Source organism: Ascaphus truei, chromosome 1 (genome assembly GCF_040206685.1).
Source record: "Ascaphus truei isolate aAscTru1 chromosome 1, aAscTru1.hap1, whole genome shotgun sequence".
Lineage (NCBI taxonomy): Eukaryota > Metazoa > Chordata > Amphibia > Anura > Ascaphidae > Ascaphus > Ascaphus truei.
In genome coordinates, this window is record NC_134483.1 from 174,272,434 (window position 1) to 174,294,274 (window position 21,841).

Here is a 21,841-nt window from a genome sequence, read left to right on the forward strand (position 1 = left end):
AGTCTTTTGGAGTCTGATCTCAGGTGATAGGTGCTGCATGTGGTAGGGGTGAGGAGCTTGTTCAGGTAGCTGGGTAGCTTGCCCATAAATAATTTGAAGGCAAGACAGGAAAGGTGAACTTTGCGCCTAGACTTGAGTGATGACCAATCTAGTTCTTTGAGCATTTCGCAGTGATGTGTGTTATAGTTGCATTGGGGAACAAAACGACAAATTGAGTTGTAGAGGGTGTCAAGTTTGCTAAGGTGGGTTTGAGGTGCCGAGCCATATACTATGTCTCCATAGTCAATAATTGGCATTAGCATCTGCTGTGCGATACGTTTTCTGACCAAGAGACTTAGGGAGGATTTGTTCCAGTAGAGTACCCCTAGTTTGGCATAGGTCTTGGTTGTCAGGGTATTAATGTGCATCCCGAATGTTAAGTGGGAGTCAAACCATATGCCCAGGTATTTAAAACTAGTAACAGGAGTTAGGGTGGTGTTAGTGTTGGTTGTAATCTGGAGCTCAGTCGCTGGAAGTTTAAAAATTTAGTCTTGGTCCCAAACACCATTGTTACAGTCTTGTCAGTGTTTAAAAACAGTTTGTTTTGGGAAATCCAGTTTTCGAGTCTCAAAAAGTCAGACTGAAGTATGTGTTGAAGGTCAGAGAGGCTATGGCTGTGTGCATATAGGATTGTGCCATCTGCATACATGTGTATTGAGGCTTCCTGACAAGCTGTGGGAAGATCATTGATGAACACTGAAAAGAGTAGGGGCCCCAGAACAGAGCCTTGCGGGACACCACAGGTGATAGCCAGGGGGTTAGAGTTAGCGCAGGTAGAGTAGGTAGTACTGCTGTTGAAAAATACAAAAGGAACATGTTGAAAAGATAGGAATAATTATGTTTTGGAACTACAAAAGTACCTTTGCAGGATTGAACCTTAAAGAACGATTTCCCCCGCCATAATAATTAGTAATATTTTTCACCTTTTGGATAGGTGCACTCCTTATTGTACTTCTAAAAAAGCAAACCTATAAAGATAAATATTATATTAGGTGAACATGGACCACCAAACAGTCTTGAAAATGTGTGTTGTTTTTTGTTTTGTTTTTTTAGGATAGGTGCATACCTAGTTGTACATATACCCACTTAAATAGATAGTTTTTTTTTTTAATCTTAAAACATAAATGGGAAAGGAAAGGGCACAAAAAAAGGGAAGGGAAGGGGGGAAACAACCATTTTGTATCACATTTCTTACAAACACAACAGTCACATTACATATCATACAACATTTGATAAACACCATATTTTAAACTCAGCACTCCCAGACCCACCCTCCCTCCCTCTGGGGTCATGCCCCCATTCAACATCCCAAGGCTCCCAGACCCTATCATACTTCCTTGTGGTATCATACAAAATTGAGGTAAGTTTCTCCATTAATTGAACATCATTGACCCTTCTAATAACCTCTCTTCTGGAGAGTGGGAGTGTCTTTTTCCTCGCTGCTGCTACAGCGCTTCTAGTCGCCGTTAAGATATGCAGAATCAATTTAAGTGTATAGTGGTTCACATCTTCCATGGGTCTAGCCAAAATAATTAGAATTGGATCTAACAGAATCGTGATATCTGTCACATCCTTTATTACTTTCAGAACTGTCCTCCAGTACGTCTGCATTACTGGACAATACCACCAAATGTGTGCCAGGTCTCCTATCTGTCCACATCCCCTCCAACATCTATCAGAGGTCCCCGGGAAGATCTGCTTTAACTTTTTGGGGGTGTGATACCAACATAACATAATTTTATATATATATATATATTATCTTTTGTTACCGTACATATAGAGGTTTAACCCACATTCTCCCATATATCTTCCCAGTCCTCCCTTGTTATTTCGGTCTGGAAATCCAGAGCCCACTTGACCATATATTTATGGTTTGGGGTATCTTTTTTTTTTTAAGAGATATCAAACCTCTTGGGTATTTTTTTTTTTTTTGTTTTACATAAATCTTCAAATCGTGTATATCTAGGAAATTCCTCATCATAGAAACCCTGACACAAAATTTTGGACTTGTATATATCTAAACATCCTAGAAGGGGTCGACATAACCTTATATTTCTTTTTTGCCATCTGCCCAATTTTCAAAGTAAATCCAATTACTGTCGGTTCAGACTGTCACCCGGGCCCCATCTCAGTACTAGAACATAATAAAAAAGACAGTCCAACCGGGCTTTTTAGTGAGCTCTCCAGATCCACCCAGACATACACTCCTCTTGGGCAGTGCCAGTAAACTATTTGTTTCATATGGGAGGCTATATAATATTTTAGAATATTTGGAACTGCCATACCACCTTTTTCCTTGGCATCCAACATAATTGACTTAGCTATCCTTGGTTGTTTTTGTGTTTCCAAATAAACTACATAATTTGATTCTGAATTTCTTTTATATTTGAGTGCAGGACAGACACCGGCAATGTCTGAATATAGTACAAAAGTCTAGGGAGAATGTTAATCTTAACTGCAGTTATACGTCCTATCCAGGAAATACAATAAGAATTCCAGGCTTGTAGGTCTTTTTTTTATTTTGGGGAATAGGTCAGGGTAGTATTTATATAATAAAATATAATATCTGGTAAAATAAATTCCTAGATATTTCAAATGGGTCTTTTTCCATTTATAGTCCAAGTGCCGTTTAAGCACCTCAAACTCCTTTTCAGTTAGCGTCAAATTTAGAGCTTCTGATTTTCCCATATTTACCTTATACTCGAAGAGCTCACCAAACCCCCGAAGGGTGGACTGCAGATTCATAAGAGATGTCAATGGGTTAGATATAGTAAGAATAACATCATCTGCAAACAGCGATATTTTGTAGCACTAATCTTTTATTTTAATCCCTTCTATATTTGGAGAGGCTCTGATGGTGGCTGCGAGAGGCTCAATTGTTAGTGTGAAAAGAAGAGGGCAAAGGGGGCACCCCTGCCTAGTGTCATTTGTAACTGTTATTAGATTCCCCTCCCCACCTGGGATCTTCAGGGTGGGGTGACTGTTGGCAACTGATAGAGAGCACAAACTCCCTGTAAAAAAATCTCTGGAGTATCCAAATGCCTCTAGTGTTTTATCTAAAAAAAAAACACCTTATCCTGTCACATGCTTTCTCCGCATTTAGGCTCCGCAGCATAGCTTTTAGTTTTGACTATATCTCTAGTCTGGTCAATAACATTTAATAATTTTTCTTGTGTTATCTGACGCCTGGCGTTAGCTAACAAATCCCACCTGATCATAGTGAATTAGTCTTTAGGAATCACCACTATATTGGCCTTCATCATCTGTGGGGGGATTTGTTTTCCACTGAGGAAAATCATTAAATAGGTCCAACAGACAAGGCCCTAAAATTTCTATAACATTTTTATAATACAAATTTGAAAAAATATCTGGGCCCGGTGCCTTGATGGTTTTAAAGAGCTGTCTGCCCTCCCTAGTACTACCAGAGTTATTTTTGCGTTTAAAATGTTACAATCTTCCTCCATCAATTTTGGGAGGTTACAATCTCAAATAATCCTCAATCTGGGCCAGGCTCAGAATGTTAGCATTCAGGGTTGGGTTCGCTAGATCGTAGAGTTCCGAATAAAATGTAGCAAATTCCTCTGCAATCTTTGAGGGGTTGTAAGTCACCCCTCCACCTTTTATCCTTATAGCGGGAACCGGGGCCCTCGACCTCTTAGTTTGCTTGCCAATAAACGATCTGCCTTATCTCCCTTATCATAGTACAGCTGCTTGGTCCACTTAAGGGCCTTCTCTATCTCCTCCAATTGTAATCTCTTGAGTTCCTCCCTTGCCTGATTCAAGATTTTATACATTTTCTCTCGGGATTTTTTTTTATGTGAGCTTTCCAACTTTATAATTTTTTCCGTTAAATATTTTTGTTTTTCCATTTTGAATTTCTGCAATTATGCTATTGAAATTGGCTGTCTTCTAATTGTGGCCATGTGTGCCTCCCATAAAATTGCTGTTGATTCTACAGACCCATTATTAGTCTGAAAATGATTTTAAGTGAGTCTCTAATTTGTGTACTAGTCTCTGGGTAATTTAGTAATGAATTATTCATCCTCCAATTGTCACACTTACCTCTACTCCGTGCGGAGACCGACCCGGGGAAGCACCACAGGGCAGAGTCATGCGGTCACGCACTGCCAGGGCAGTGCAGGCGCAGCAGCGTGATGTCGGAGCTCCGCGAGACGCATCGCGCACGCGTTGCTCGGCAACCAGGAGGCAGGAAGACGCGAAGGAGCTACTCGAGCCTCCCACAGGCGGAGACTTGCAGAATAAGCCGCATTACGTCATCACGTCGCGACGCGCATCGCGCATGCGCGCGGGTTGCTCGGCAACCAGACCTATGATCAAGAAAACCTAATTACAAGCTGTTTTGGATTAGTGTCTCACTGACACCATTGGTGGACCAGAGCACACCCCTGCAAGGTAATTGGACCCTTCCCACATATATACCTGCTTCTGTCTGTCCTTCATTGCTGAGCATAAACTCCTGTTTATGCAATGTGCTCACCGCTGCTGTCTAGTTTTGTCTTGAACTTTGTCTGTCCTGTTTGACCCTGCCTGTTCCTTGGATTTCTACACTCTCCAGCGCTTTGACCCCGGCTTCGTTCCTCGACTACTCTACTTTCTATTACCCTGGACCTTGGCTACGAAACTCTACCTACCCGGACTCTCCAACCCTGGCTGTCAAAGTGCGTCTCTTGCAGAAAAACAATATCTGTTTTTCAATTTCCTAAATTCCTTTAGAGACAGTCTTTTCTCTCTCTCTTTCTCTCTCTCTCCTACTCTCTTTCTCTCTCCTACTCTCTTTCTCTCTCCTACTCTCTTTCTCTCTCCTACTCTCTTTCTCTCTCCTACTCTCTTTCACTCTCTCACTCTCTCACTCTCCCACTCTCCTACTCTCAGCCTCCTGATCATACCTTCACTATAACTTACTTAGAGTATAACCACTTAAGGACTTAAAAAAAAAAAAAATTCCTTCTAACTAGGGAGCATATAAACATGTATAACTCTTTGTATTATAGTACATTTAGCGGTAAAGGGGGAAGGCACCCCGGATAAAAACATACATCACATTTGTTCATTTCTAATAGAATAGTCAAAAACTGTCAGCATTGATTCTGCAGCAATAACTGATCTTGTCCTTCAATAGAACGCAATGTCCTTTGCCTGTGATCTGAATACCAGATTGGTGTGCAGCCCCCCGCAAAAAACAATCCCTCAAGACTCTTTGGGTCGAAGCCAACTCACCCACTTCTTGGGCCTTCAGTCCGCTCGATCACCAGCTCCATATAAATATCTGCTTTAATAGACCGACGGCCTGGCAGCTGACCCCAATTCACAGATAAAACTATCCCTATAATAGAATATTGTGTAAAGGTTAATTTCTTTGACATAGAGCAATGTACCTGTGGACTAAAAAAAATACACATACACATACGTACATACATACATATACTGTAGATCCCTAAGACCAACTTCTACATCTATGTGGTAGTGTTGGACCGGGTCCTCATTTGAAAAAAAAACGGGTAATGGGTACCCGGCGGATTCGGCACCTGTTACCCGGCCGGGTACCCGACTACCCGGTCGGCAGGGAAAAAACAATCAGTTAGAAACGGCAGCGAACTATGTTTTAATATTAACACCTATTTTAATCACGCTACATTAATACTGCAATATAAGCATACCAAATAAAATGTATGTTTTCCCTACAGGAGCTAGTTTAATGGTTTGATAATTAGCAGTACTCCAAAAACTAAGTTTTAAAATAAAATGTTTGCCTTGTGAACCCCCTGACAATGACCTAACTTTTTTTAGTGGCTACTTTTCAATCCTACTGTACATCCTGTTTCCCTTGAACCTCTGTCTGGCTTGTGGTTTGTTCGCTGTTGTTTTCTTGCTGTCAGTCTGACTCAGTACTATTGCAGGCTTGCAATAATGAGTTCTGTTTGGAAATTTTTTGAAGTGTCCCCTGACGATGAGACAAAAGCTGTGTGCAAAATATGTAGTCTCGTTTTATCTCGAGAAGGTACAAGTACCAGAACCTTCGGAACATCAACCCTAATGAAACATTTACGGTACAAACATTATACAGAATTTAGTAAAATGGATAAGAAGAGGAAATTAGATGACCCCAGTCACCCCAGTCCCAGTGCGGGAACGTCGTGTCCAGATAAAGGACAAACATTGGAAGTGTTTGGACAAAATCAAGTCATGGGACATAAATCATCTTAAGGCAAGTGCAATTCATTATAAAATAGGAGAAATGATAGCGGTGGACAACCAGCCTTTTTCTATTGTTGAAAATGTTGGATTTATTAATCTTCTCCACACATTGGAGCAGCGATACAAAATACCGTCCAGAATTTTTTTTACGCAAAACATTATTCTATCAATATACGATAAATGTGTTGCCAAAATTCAGGATTTGATGAACATTGACAATTCACCAAACAATTCCATCTCCTTGACATCCGACATATGGACCTGTTCAGAGACTAATGAATTTTTTTTTTTTTAAGCCTCACTGGGCATTGGATCACTGAGGAATTTAAGAAAATATGCATGGTTTTAAATGCTCGTCATTTTCCAGGAAGGCACACAGGTATTGCCATTAGTGATGCATTAGGCGAGATGCTACAACTCTGGAAGTCCAGAGAAAAAATATACACGTATTGCTTCGGGACAATGCACGTAATATGAAAAGTGGCCTAAATATGACCGGTATGACATTAATCCTGCTTCATCCATTGTCTACAATTGGTGCTCCATGATAGCATATTTTCAGATAAATCTATTGCAGACTTAATTGCAAAGTGCCGCAATAACGCATTTCAATCACTCTCAACTAGCTTGCATGAAGCTGAAGGAAATACAAAACAAGCTTTCGCTTCCACAGCACAAGCTGGTACAAGACGTATCAACCAGGTGGAATTCTACATACCATATGCTGAAGAGGATTTTTGAACAAAAGCAGGCCATCACATTATACTCATCAGATCACAACATACCGAGCTTGACTGCTGACAATTTTAAGCTGAGTGAAAATGTACTTCTACTATTGGAACAATTTTTCACCGTCACAGTCGAAGCCAGTGCAGACGAAGCGCTTATATCTATGGTGATTCCAAATGTTTCTGCTTTAGAGCGTTTTCTCTGCCAAACCAAAACCAACGGCACAGAAACCATGCAAACAGAACTGCTGAAATCTTTGCAAACTAGGTTTCATCATGTGGAATTTAATAAATTGTATGTGATCGCAACCGTTTTGGATCCACGTTACAAACTTACATTCTTGAAACCCAATGTACATGTTCTGGCTAAAACTTGGATAATTGAACAAATGAAAATTCTGTCTCCAATATGTGCAACTACTGCAACAACAGAAGAAAAACAACAAGAACCAACAGAAGGTAACACTGATCACGTCAAAATTAGAGATGTGTGGGCTTGCTTAAATGATATTTCTGTGGAAAATGAAAGCCAACAAGAAGATGTTCCAATAGTGGATGATACTACGTCTTACTCAAAAGAAGAGAGGCAATTTGAACATTTTATTAAATGTCCTAACATCGCTCATAAAGAAAATCCTTTAACATGGTGGGCAAAAAATGCCACTATCTTTCCTGATTTTACAAAATTGGCAAGACGTTACCTGTCGGCACCTCCAAGCAGCATACCCAGTGAGAGGATGTTTAGTGAGGCAGGAATCATATACGAAGAGCGGAGGAATAAACTCCTTCCGCGAAATGCTGAAAAACTTTTGTTTCTTCATCATAACCTGCCACTCTTGAATTTTAATTATTAGCATTGTAATTGCAGTTAAATATTTTTACATTTGCAATAAAGTTAAAGTTAAAAAAGTTCAATGCTGGTACTGGTAGTTATTTAACCAGCTGTTAAAAAAAGGTGTGGTGAAGTACCATCACACTACTTTATAGAGTGCACTCAGTGCTTTCATAAGCATAATATAAAAATATGTGTTAAAAATATTAAAAATGATAAATATTTCATATTGTTTGAAATGCAAAAAAAGTGGTACTGGGTAATGTTTCCCAGTTGTTTAGCATCCCTTATGATGCATTATATGCAACATGCATAAATAAAAACAAATTTCACACTCAATCTGTCTCCCAGAAGTTTATTCTCTAGTTACATACATAACATACATAATGACGTCACTACCCTACCCGGTGCCAGGCCCACTTTCCATTAGTTGGGAAGGCACCGGGTAATTCCGGGTACTCGGTACATCACTACTATGTGGTCTTTACACTAGGCAGTTTGTTCAAGTTCCTGCACTCAGTAAGGATCCTTTGATACTCTACTTACATCTGGCATAATCAGCCACGGACTAAACTACACCAAAATACATATGTATTCCCAAGACCAATTTCTACATCTACGTGGTCTGTGTATTAGGCAGTTTGTTTCAGTGAAAAGGCACACAGCAAGGGCTCTTTGACCCTCTATTTACATTGAGTACTGTATAAGTAGCCAGTGAATCCTGTTAAGGGCCACTCCCTGCATCTAAGGACATTGGCAGGGTTCAACATAGCCATTCACTATTATGTGAAAATTACACGCTGCAGCTCATCATGACCCTCATCCATATTTTATTTTAATTAATTTTTTATATTCATTAATTATTAACCCCCTCTTTTAATCACTGTAATTAGCACCTTCACATCCGGGCACACAGTGACGTCACTAATACGGAGCAGCTCCTCTACTGAGCTGCACAACCAATGGCATCACTCTTCACGGACTTGAGCCACGCCCCCCAGTGTCGCGTGAAGCTGTAGCAAGGGGTTTAAATACCCTGCTGTGAGTCAAGACTGACTCGCCTAGCTGGCTGCAGTGTTCCTGTGATTTCCACAAACTGAGCGTACTCCATTTGAGCCTGCACTTACCTTGTTCTCACTGTACTTAGATCTCAGTTGCCTTGGGGACTGCCATTTGTCTTTGAGTGTTTTACACTTTTAGGTGCTCCTGGATTTGGTTGAGCAATTTTGCTCTACCCTGCTGCATTGAGCCATTTGGACTATCACACATTAGTTTAGTGATTAGGTAGACTTGGGCTCATTCCCCTTTCTCTACTGACTTATAACTAGGACTGTGCAACCAGGACATTGCTCGTTATTACCCCCGTCCCCCATTCGTTCTGGGTTGAGTCCTTTACATAGCTAGCCTGCTGCTTTTAGTTGTTTAGCGTTGTCTGGAGGTTTGGATCAAGGGAGAGAGAAGTACCTGTGGTCATTCAGACCGTAGGGAACAGGCCAGAAGAAGGGGTTAATTCCCTGAAACGTTGCCCCCCTCTACTTGTTTTTCATTGGTTTCCTCCACGTTCTTTGTTTTTCCCTCCAATTCCCTTCCTTCCCCCACTCCCCCCCTCCCTGCTTCTGTTTTCCCACCCCTCTTTGCCCACGTTCCTTAGCCTCCAGTGTACCTTTTCTCCTCAGGTGGTATTCGCACCTATAGTATTCTTTACACTTGCATTCTCCATTCCTCATCATTTGTTTGTGTATTTATCTGCATACACATTAAATATATACCTTTGGCTGATTATCAGTTTTCTTTCTCTTGATTGTGTGCTGGGAACCATAGGTACATATGTATTATGTCTATAAGGCTACATCAGAACAACTACTTGCTGAAGAAATACACATATACTTAGATCTCTGGTCGTTGAATCCTAAGAAATACTCTAAGGGATTCCTTTTAATCCTCACAGTGGTCAGATAATTGCAATCCATAGGTAACAGACCTCCCATGGGTAAGCAACCACAATCAATCCACCACATGCATAGTGAGCTTTGAAAATATATACTTGGGTTCCAACTACCAAGGTGTCATACTTGTGAGAGGGAAATGGAATTATATTACCACACAAACTTGAACACGCTTACAGGTGAATCTAAAAATACTAAGGATATCAGGTGTGCTCATGAGTGTATAACGTTACTATACTTTGCATGAGCATTTTCGGAGAGTTCACAAGAAAACAATATCCCTGTGAACATTGAGTGCAAAAGACTGTGATATAAGGCCCCCTATTAACCATACAGAAGTATTCAACTTTCAAGTAAGGTGTCTATACTAAAATTGACACCACCGAGACTCTGGCAAGGTTTTAACAACTAGCCAACTATCGCTGTTGAGTGTTTATCTAAATTCATCCCATTTTTAAATGATCTAATAAAACAATAAGTTTTACCTACAATTCATATTACATATTCTACAACACAAGGTACTTGAGTCCTTACTTATGTGGATTTCCTCACTTTTCTTTGTGCATAGTTATAAACAATGTATGTATGTATGTCTTTATTTACATAGTGCTTCACAGCAGTAATAGTTACAATCATATAAATAATAAGATATAAATAACACATAATAAGAAACTACAGTATCCCAGGTATAGCACCGTACCAACATTACTATCTTGAAAAAGTATTGGGCAGAGCAGGGGTTCAAATCTCTTCCGCTTCCCCCACAGTTTATACTACTGGTTGCTCTAAATGTCATCACATGAGCACTCTTGTTATTAAAGTTTACGACTGTTAATGTTTACACTGGCAGAGGTGCAGTGCAATGCAGCATTGGAGGCGTTGGTATTTGAATGTGACAAAGGGACATTTTTATACTGCATTAATAGTTGTGCATATTTATAATATCTTTAAAGAGGGTCAACAGATGACTAACTCTGTTTTTTAGGATATTTTCTTTTAATTGAAGGAAGAAGATAATATATGTAACTGTTGATGGATTTTAACAAAATGCACAAGTCAATATGTTCCTGTGGTTTCTCTTTTTTTAGGGTGTCGGTAATGATACGATTCTGGTAGAAGATGGATGTTCAGCCCAGATACATAATGCAACCTTGGATCACACCAAGCTAGAGTTACAACTAATAAATTATCTTGAACTAAATTGGAAAGGCAAATATGACATAGCAAGCAAGCAGCAAGACATTCACTTTATAACGCTGCAATGTGTCACGGACCTGGAGAAAGCCGAGCTGGATATCGCTGTCCACGTGACATACACCACTGGCCAAACAATAATTGCATTTCATAGTCCATATTGGATGGTAAATAAAACTGGGCGAATGCTGCAGTACAAAGCTGATGACATTCACCGAAAACATCCTGCCAATCACAAGAAGCCACTTCTTTTTTCCTTCAAGCCAAAGAATTTTTTCCAAAATAACAAGGTATTGTAAGTGAAATGTGGATGTATGTTATGAAAACCTGAAAGCGTTTGGTGCAGCCAACTTCGTTTGATTACAAGCTGGTGATTTGAAAAAACCTGAATACATAGATACTTTATAATTAATAACCTATAAACCCACTTATTCTCATCACAGGAAATGGGCACATAATAATAATTGTTAGACTAAATTAGGGGTTTACATAGCTTATATGTTTGTTTCTGCAGCACTATTGTGAAGGTGAGTAAAATACTAAAGTAGGTACCCCTCACACTAGCAAAATTGTATTACAATGTTAATATACAAATATACAAAAAGCAGATATAAATGTATACATTTCACTATACAGACCATATAGATAACCAGTCCCATGTTTTCTTAGGACAGAGACTGGAACCAGGATTGTGAATATCCTATGGAAAAATTGATTTTTTTGGCTTAGATAATTCATTCACAATATAGGTTTAAGGACTTTTAGCGTGTGTGTTTGGGGGTGTGTGGTGTGGATTTATAGTTTGTTTGGATTGTCATTTGTAGGGAAATTAAAAATATGTTACTGTTCTGGTGTGCATGCATGTGTGAATGGTGTTTTGGACCCCTGATTTTTGGGCCTGTTGGGTTGGTTTGCACCCGAGCCAAAACATTGCCAGCTAGCCAAGGACCCAGTGTACAGAAGATTGTTCATACATAAAAAAGGAAATAAATGGCACATGCATCAAGTAACGTTACAGGATATTATTCTCATTCAAGTCAATAGGTGTCAACTCTGGAACATGTGCGATAACCAACACTTGATGCATGTGACCCTAAGTATTTGTCTAATTTAGTGTGTGTGTGTCATATATATATATATATATATGTGTGTGTGTGTGTGTGTGTGTGTGTGTGTGTATAGACACACACAGACACACACAGACACACAAACATAGACACATACACTGACTACAGCTGCGCCAGAAATCACTCCTTTATTCCTTCCAAGAGAGTAAAAGAGCGATTTCCGGCGCAGCTGTAGTCAGCAGACTCAGACCTTAGACGCATGGGACTTCACTCAAACACCGAACTTCTGCGGATATCATCCACTGATTAAGGTACTCCGGTGGAATCACAGTTTGTGCATACAGACTTTACACACATCAGGTCTGCTACAACCAGCCCCCGTTACCTACCATGGTCCCAGCTGACGTGTACACAGCATGTGTAGATCCCGAATCAGTTCGTTATATTGGGATTTCCCCACAGTAGTAGAGGGGCAATTAACATCATATATTCTGGATCAATACCTATTCGTACCGCTGGAGTTAACATCTACACTTCCTCACCGCACTGAATGGGACTCTGTTGTTTGAACACACGCAATTGCTGCAATTGTCCATTGGCATTCAACTTGTCCTCAGAGACTATTAGCCCTTCAGGCCTTTTCAAAATATTAAAAATATTAGCCCTTCAGGCCTTCTAAAAATACTCCACAGAGTTTCAGCATCACTGGTTGACATTTTATCTTTCCATGTTTATTCTTTTTTACATTGCTAGCGGACCTTGTTGTCCATATTTTAATTTATTTGTCCATATTACGCTGTGTGTGTGTGTGTGTGTGTGTATTTATACCACACTTATTAAGGTTATGGTGGGTAAAAAAAGTGACAAAAACCCTCCACAGTAAAGCATATAGCAAATGGAAATATTACTGTATGTTCATTTGCATGTCTTAGACAGGTCTGCAACCCCGCCTTTAACCATCATCACCCAGCACACAGCACTTCCACTGCAGCAAGGGATTCTGGGAAATGACATGCAAATGAGCACACAGTGCCACCTTTTGTCTCAAGCTAAAAAAACTAAAATTACAGAAAAGAAATTGACACACTTTTTTGAATCTCTATTAGTTTTTATTGTCATTCCAAACGGTGTATAGTTTTTCCAGTTCCAGTGACTTTGAATTTCTACTGTACATATTGCCATTTATGATTTACTATCAACATTCTATTCCCTCAGTAATTAAGGGGTTCTATAATACACTATATTGTCTTATTGCGCCGAATGCATTTTCTATTATATATATTTCACATACTGATTGATATTGGTAGGGTGATCAGTATAATTGCTGTTATCTTGTGGTATTGCATGCAACAAGTCTGTTTAGTTATATAGTTGCAATACAGAATTGTATGGAGTCATGTTTGAAATGTTTTTTTGCAGGCGCAGCTCAAGATAACTGACAGTGAATTATCAGACCCATTTTCCCTGGATACTGTTGGCACTCACGGTGCTGTTAAATGCAAGAGTCAGAAACTGGACTATCAAGTGAGTTGGTCTTTGATGTACAGTACTTCAGTACATTTCTATTGTATGTTATTTTAACAGGAAGAAAATAATTTTAATCATTTGTCTTCAAAATCAGGTTGGTGTCACCATTTATGCCAGCAGTTTCAATCTCACTAGAATTGTTACATTTACTCCATTCTTTATGGTTACGAACAGAAGCAACTACAGGTTAGATGTGGTGGAAGATGGCATGGAAAAATGGATCACAGTTGGTTCTGAACAGGTAAATCATTTTTCGTATTATAGTGGATATAGTTGGTTTTGCCCTATGACATTTGTGTTCACTTATAGCCCTTAATTTTCTTGTAATGTCAATGCCAATAACACTATCAATTGGTATCTGATTATCAGGTCACACAAAGTAGCCAACAAATAAGTGCATAAAGTTGGAAAAAAAAGTTTAGTGGCAGCACAAAGTCAAAAGCCAAATTACTGCTTCAATATTTTTGTGTGTTCACAGAGGAATGTTTGGTTTACGGCGTGGTGCTTCCACTATCTTGTTTTGCTTTGTATGCAATTACTAGTTGGCTACTTGATGGGACTAACTTGGCATCTTTTTGTAGCACCAGTTTAGAAAAATCCTTCCACTTCTAAATCATTGTTGTGTGCTGTGATTTTCTACTTTTGGAGCTCCCACTGATCGTATTTCAAAGAGGAAATGTAAATTCTGCTTATCATAACAGGGCCTACAATGTGTATTTTGTATGCTCGTCTGTTGCATCCTCTTCCCTCTAACCAACCGTGGACCTTATTTGAGAAAAGGTTCACAGCAGACAATTGCTTAAATACTGAATAAGTCAGTCTTAATGGCATTGTGTTTGTACAAGGAATAAGAGGGTATTGGGTAAGTCTTTGGGGTCTGAAGTTTTAAATCTATCAGAGCCACTGTGTTTCTTTAAAATTCTTCATGCTGAATATTACTTTATTGCGGCCTGTTATTTTTTGGGGGGGAGTAAAAGCTCTGTTGCTGAATAACTTGACAGTTTTGATGGCAGTTTTCTTACACATGTGGCCAGGCCAGGTGTGTGTGCAGGGTGTCTGTGACCCCTGCACTAGGCCAGAGACCCCAATACACCCCAGCTAGGGCCTGACTCCACTCTATAGTTTGTGGTTGCTACTGGGACAGGCCCTTACACAGGGACACTGCCCCATTACCTCCTTCGTGTCAGGGACACAGTAAGGGACGCCGCGCAGCAGCTGCAGCCTGTGATCTGGGACCAGACCACCAACGAATAAAGAGACTGTTAAGGTGGGACCCACCAGCTGGATACCACCCCACTTGGAGGCAGACTCATCACTGTCGATGGCGTGGGACCGGACGGCCCCTGTTGTCCTCAGTCGGTGCTACCGGGTGCTGGAGCACTCGGCAGGTATCACCACATCTGCAAGTGCACCAACAAATCACACTTTAATTGTGGACAGTGCTGTCGCACACATTGGGTGGGTTGACTCTTGTGGACACCAGGGTGGTTGGGTGTCCAGAGGCAGCTCAGTACTTTGGGGGAATATCCCATCAGGGTGTGGACATTGTGTTGGAGGGCACAGTGGGGTTACGGCCGTGCGTGGCCTATTTGGTGTGGGTGTTACATTGTTATTCCTATTATGATCTGCATGTATTAAACTGTTATCTATACCATTGTGTACATTCTTGTATTGGGTCCTGTGTTCCAACATAGTTAGGATCCCACACAGGTGGAGGCGCTGTCACCAGACGGATCAGGTACACCCCAGGCTCCCAGCAGCGGAGGTTCAGGCCTCCTGCGAGCCTCAGGTAAAAGCCCCACACACACACACACACACACGTAGTAGCCGTCTCATCTCCCATAGGGTGGGGGAAGCTGTGTTACATTTGGAGGTGCTGCTGAGATCTCAGACCTGGGGTGCCCAATCTAAGCCTAAAAGCAGTCAGACCAAATTAGGGACCATGTCTCTGCCAGAGCGTCCACGAGTGGACCCTGTGACGCCACGCATCGCCTCGCCACGTGGTCGCCATTAGTCAAGTCCCAGTAGCCCTGTCCCTGCCCAGCTTGCAAACCACACTAAGACATACCAGGGTTCACAAAAGCACGTATTGTGGACGCTAAATGGGACAGATTTCCAGTGGAGTACGCTCCTGGTTGATTGTCGCTGTAATATTCCAGTAGACAATCTCCACAGTTCCTGCAGCTTCCTGAAGCCCGACCCGGTGGAAGTCCACTTATCTACCCTAGACTGAGCACCAGAACAGAGGCCGCTAGAGCTGCCCCAAGCGTGGAGGAGCGTTAGGCGGCCACAGCCATCTCTTCCCCCAGGGAGCCCTAGCCGGAGCGAAGCTGGCAGCCGACGGTCTGGACAAAGCCACTAGAGTGCCCATGGTCCAGGGGAAGCTCAAAGATTCGTGGAGGCCTTACAGCAACTGATGGCGAATATAGGTCAGTATAGTCCAACCCTACCGCAAGTTAAAAGCATTCTCTGGGGTGTGGCCCATGCCACTAGAAGAGGCACTCGAGGAATGGCACACCCTGGTGGTGCAAGTACTGCCCGAATGGACGTGCACGGACGCGTTTAAGAAACATAGACTCGTGGAGTGCCTGCGGCCTCCTGCCGCCAACATGGTACGATTTTACCGCCATTGTCACCCAGAAGCTGATGCTAAAGCTCTACTCCTGGCTCTAGTCAAAGCATATGGTGTCCCAGACGATGCCATCTCTCTAATGGCTCGGTTCCATGGTCTTACTCAAAAAGAGGGGGAGAAAGTGTCGGACTTCCTTCGGCTTCAGTTGGCCCTATGGACCCGGTCGACAAGTTCAATACCCAAAAATTCCTGCGGGGAGCGTTGCTCATGCACCCGGTCGCCATCTGAATCAGCTGTGTCCATTCCCTGGAGCATCCTGTTCCTTTCGAGGAACTTATAGATAGAGTGCAAGCTCAAGAGACCCTCTTGCAGGTGCATATTCCCAGAACATCTCGTGACACTGCCAAAGTTGAGACACGCGTCCTCCTCAAAGGAGTCCACCAAGGATTGGAATAAAGGGACGTTTACCCTAAAGCCTAAGGCGGCAGAAAGTGCAGAAGACAAACCTTCTCCCAAGGCACCTGCCTCAGTGCCCAGAACACCCCGGAAAGAATCTTCTACCTTCTGCTCCAACTGTGGCCAGAAGGATCACTTCTCTCGGAACTCGGAGCCAAAAAAAACCTTGGCCACCCTAAGATCATGACTTACACAGTGCAACCTGCAGAAACACCCTCCGTGGCATCGGAGAGCACCCCAGCGCCAAGCCCAGAGGAAACACCCAAATTGGATGCCTGCAGTCAGGTGGGACCGGCCACTATCATAAGGATCCTGGTGGAAGGTATTTATGCATCGGCATTGCTGGACACCGGATCCCAAGTGACTATTGTGTACCGTCCCTTCTACGACCTATATCTTAAACACCTGCCCTTACAGTCGTCGGACAAAATGAAGTTGTGGGGACTCAACAATGAGGATTACCACATCGATGGCGTGATAAGGGTACATATAGCGATACCACAGTTAAATACCGGCAAGTCTCACATCATGGATGTTGAGGCTCTGCTATGCCCTGAGCCCCACGAACATCCGAGCTCCCCAATCTTGGGGACCAATGCTGATGTGGTGCGGGCGGTAATCTGAGCCTACCTACAGGACGCCGCAGAACTAACCCTTTCTTCCCTATGGATCCATCCGGTTCTGATGGAAGAGTGCTGCAAGGTCTCAGCTTATGAAGGATATGGTGACCTGTTCAATCATGCCAAGGGGTTGACTGAGATTCCACCAGTGGGAGTGAAGGTCATGTATGTGTTGCTATCCGGACCGAGACGAGGCCAATCAACTCTTCTCTCTGGAGAGTACGCCAGAGGACGATGCCTATCGAGGTTACAGGCTTGTGCCCGATATATGGGATTGGAAGTCCTCAGTTCTGACGGGAAATATCAAGGTGTCTAACCAAAACATCTCTCCATACATGCCCTTCGACCAAGGTTAATCGTTGGGTAGGATATACCAAGTTACTCCCGTCAAGGCGATTGCCGCGCAAGTGGACACCTCTGACGTGAAAGATCCACCCGCTGGGCAGGCATTCGACTTCGGGGCTTTAACCCTGTCTGCCGAGTGGAAGGATCGGCTAACGGCCAAGTTGGAAGAACGCCGGGATGTGTTCTCCACCAGTGAGATGAATGTGGGCTGCAGCCGAAACACCCAGCACACCATCAGGCTAAATGATACCACGCTCTTCCGGGAGCGTTCCTGTCGCATCGCTCCCAGAGATGTGGAGGACATGAGACGTAATACAAGAGATGGAGACGGTGGGGATTGTGACGGAATCCCGTAGCCCCTAAGCGTCACCGATCGTAGTGGTGCGGAAGAAGAATGGGTCGGTCCGTCTGTGTGTGGATTATTGGACTTTGAACAACCACACCAGTATACTCTTCCGCGGATTGAAGAAATTCTCAACGCGCTTTCTGGAAACCAATGGTTCAGTGTATTGGACCTAAGATCTGGAAAGACACAACCAGGCTTAAAGGGTTGAAAGCCTGGATGTCTCCTTCCACTGTGGCTGCTTGGATCCTTGCCTCTGTGAGTCCACGTGTAGAGCATCCTCTGGTATTACTTCCTGGTAATCATCAGCAGTCCCTGCGCCTCCAATACAGGAGTTCCAGGGTTGGCATAGAGATTGCGTCCCACAGCAAAAGGGTATTAATAAATAAGCTACTTTGGAATGCGTAACAGATAGCAAAACGACTCCAAGAAAGCCTGCAACAAGCCTACCAACTTGCAGAGAAGGCATCGGCTCATCTGAACACCTGTAACAAGTGGGGGATGACGAACCCGAAACAGAGGCTACACCATTGGCCAGTGCGGGTGAGCCAGAAGGTTCTGAAGAAACAGTAACTGAAACAACCGTAGATCCTAGGGAAGGACCCTCAAGTAAAACAGACCAAAGTCAAGGGGCACCTCCCAAAGGAGCAACAGGTAATGGGCCCAAGCAACAGACACCTACTCAGGTGGCTCCAATGAGCCCCCTCTGGATCCCAGAATTCCTTGCTTTATACCTCAGAGACATTTTAGAGACTGTAGTACCCCCAATGAGAGAGATTGAGCCTCAAGAGTACGGTGAATACTCCCCAGAGGGAGTTGAAGAAGAGCTTCGCCCAAAGCCAACGTGTTAAGTACCCTCCCAACCGGGTAGCCTATGATTCATTTGAGGCACCCCACTATGAGGCTCATCAGTGGTCTCGCAGCACAATGAAATCTGTCATTGTGATGTTCACGGAAATGTATAACTTGATGTAGAGTTATGACAATGTGCTAAGTTGTACATATTGCAATGCATTTTTATTATATAATTTTGTTGTGGTTATGCGTTATACTGATCCCAAGCGGGGCCGTTGGTCTTTTCACCAGGGGGAGAATGTGACCAGGTCCCCCTTCTTACCCTTGCCTCCCGGCACGGCGGCTTGTGGTAGCGGAGGCAGGTGTCGGCGGTGTGCGGGGGGAGAGCTGCGTCAGGGAGGTGACTGAGTTGCCAGAGGCTCCCGGCGGCTTCATTTGCAGGGCGCCACTATCTTAGAAATAGCCGCGCATGCGCAGTGGAGTTGTGCATGCGCAGTAGCGTGAATGTAGTGGTGGCCATTAGGGGAATAAGCTCCTCGGGGACTACAGCCCCCAGAATGTACAGGGGCAATGTACCACATGACTAAGCTAAGTCAATGATACATTTGGTGTGCCAGAGACCACGAAAGTTTGAGCTGGGACAAGGTGAGGGTAGGGTGTGTGTGCAGGGTGTCTGTGGCCCCTGCACTAGGCCAGAGACCCCCATAGGCCCCAGCTAGGCCCCGACTCCCCTGTATAGTTTGTGGTTGCTACTGGGAAAGGTCCTTAGACAGGGACACTGCCCCATTACCTCCTTAGTGTCAGGGACACAGTAAGGGATGCCATGCAGCCTGTGGTCTGGGACCAGACCACCAACGAATAAAGAGACTGTTAAGGTAGGAACCTCCAGCTGGATACCACCACACGTGGAGGCAGATTCATCGCTGACGACGACGGCGTGGGACCGGACGGCCCCTCTTGTCTTCAGTCGGCGCTACCGGGTGCTGGAGCACCCGGCAGGTATCACCACATCTCCAAATGCACCAACAAATCAAACATTGTAATTGTGGGCAGCGCTGTCGCACACATTGAGTGGGGTTGACTCTTGTGGATACCACGATGGTTGTGTGTCTAGGGGCACCTCAGTACTTATGGGGGATATCCCATCAGGGTGTGGACATTGTGTTGGAGGGCACTTTGGGATTACGGCCTTACGTGGCCTATTTGGTGTGGGTGTTACATTGTTATTCCTTTTATTATCTGCATGTATTAAACTGGTTTGTATACCATTGTGTGTATTCTTGTATTTGGTCCTGTGACGGGGTTATCCAACTTAGTTAGGATCCCGCGCATGTGGAGGTGCCATCACCAGACGGATCAGGTACACCCCAGGCTCCCAGCAGCGGAAGTTCAGGCCTCCTGTGAGCCACAGGTAAAAGCACCACACATACACACACACACACACACATAGTAGCGGTCTCATCTCCCATAGGGTTGGGGAAGCAGTGTTACACACACACAATTTTTTTTATACAAAAACTAAATGTTTTTTTTCCCATACTGTTTAACTGTACATCTTATTTTTATTATTTTAGTGCATCCCCTTTTGGCCTGAAACGAACACTAATAAATTGCGTGTTCAAGTTGAAAGCTGCCAGATGCTGCCCAAGAAGATACAGTTTAATAAACAAGATAACTGTACTTTACTACATCTTGATAATAAGGTAACAATGTGTATACTACTTAGTAGATTCCAGCCCAGCAAGAACGATGTGCAAGGAAGGAATGTTAAATATGAGGAACTGCTAACATCACTCCCATTGGGTAAAATATAGGGGGGAAAATCTCAATAGTAAAATGAAAAAAAAAATGTACCATGTGATCCCTCAGATGGTATCTCACTCCCAAGAAAATATCAAGTACTAACAATAGAAGAAGCCTAAGACACCAAAAGATGTTCAAGAAAAAATGTATTCAATACAGTATAACATTGTACTATAGTCACAGAAAAATATCACATCATCAAACAAGCTAGGAACAGCATTTATACAATGTGCGTATTTATGGGTAAATTACAAATAGTATCACATTCACCTGTCTTGTTTGTTGCATGCTGTACGGTGAAGGGTTTTTGTCACTTGGTTTTACTCCCCGTAATTTTTTTGTGTGTACCTCGTTTGTGGCCACTACCAGCTTCACATTGTAAGGTCAGTAACCATCTTCACACTGATGAGACCCAAAAGGTCAAAATGCTGTCTGAGTATGTTTATTAGACATGCAGTTGTTTAACCCAGACTGTGACAAAGTATCAAACAACCACATGATCATGCATTGGGATATTACATATTAGTGTCAATTATATTTTAGAATCCCTAGACCGGGTCAGAGGAATAATTGATATATATATAGAGCAGTGATTTTCAACCAGGATTCCGCAAACGTTCGTTCCCTGGCCACAAGGGAGGGAAAGATGAGACAACTCTCCAACGTAGCAGTCACCTGGCGGCTCCCGAACTGAGCAGCAGCCGCCCGGTCATTGCTATTCTTCCTCTCCCTGCTTGCTCCTGTGGGTGCCGGATGTCACGTTGAATTTCCGTCTGACAGGAGGGAGAGGAAGGATCGGGTAAGAGCGTGCGCTTTTACTGCCAGGATATTTGCTGCGTGCCGACAGCTCCCTTAGTGCGAGTGTGGGAGAAGAGTGTGTGTGAGTTTGGGAGAGGGAGCGTGTGTGTGAGGAGAAGAGAAATGAAGGTGGTGGGGGTGGGAGGGCAGTCAGAGACAGGAGGGTGGGCGAGAGTTAGGGGTAGAGACACGAAAGGGGGGACAGACTGGGGGGAGGGGATTGGGGTTCCCTGGAATTTTACAATCTAATTCTGGAATTCCTTAACCAAGAAAAGGTTGAAAACCACTGATATAGAGAATTATACATTACAGAAAACAGGATACATCTTTTCCTCCATTTTAAACCATTGGGTGTCATGGAATCCAATTTATGAATCCAAAATAATTCCTTTAGTTAAGACGTCTGTCTGTTTCCTCCCCTTCTTGTGTAAAAATATGTCAAATCATTTGATATCTTAACTCACTGTTTAAATTCACCAAAATGTCTGGTGACTGGTCAAAATAATCTTTAATGAGACTGCTGCTCGCTGATACGCCTAGGGAAGGTATTAGAGATCTCC

At 43.0% G+C, this 21,841-nt stretch overlaps 1 protein-coding gene across 2 annotated transcripts in view; it reads left to right on the forward strand.

Moving 5' to 3' along the window:
- The window catches only part of VPS13A (vacuolar protein sorting 13 homolog A), a 211,547-nt gene that overhangs the window by 139,453 nt on the left and 50,253 nt on the right, over positions 1-21,841 (forward strand). For both annotated transcript variants that reach the window (XM_075598717.1, XM_075598726.1), the window contains exons 48-51: positions 10,850-11,245; positions 13,442-13,546; positions 13,644-13,790; positions 20,255-20,383. In XM_075598717.1, the coding sequence (XP_075454832.1) occupies positions 10,850-11,245; positions 13,442-13,546; positions 13,644-13,790; positions 20,255-20,383 (777 nt within the window). The remainder of the gene's footprint in view (positions 1-10,849; positions 11,246-13,441; positions 13,547-13,643; positions 13,791-20,254; positions 20,384-21,841) is intronic.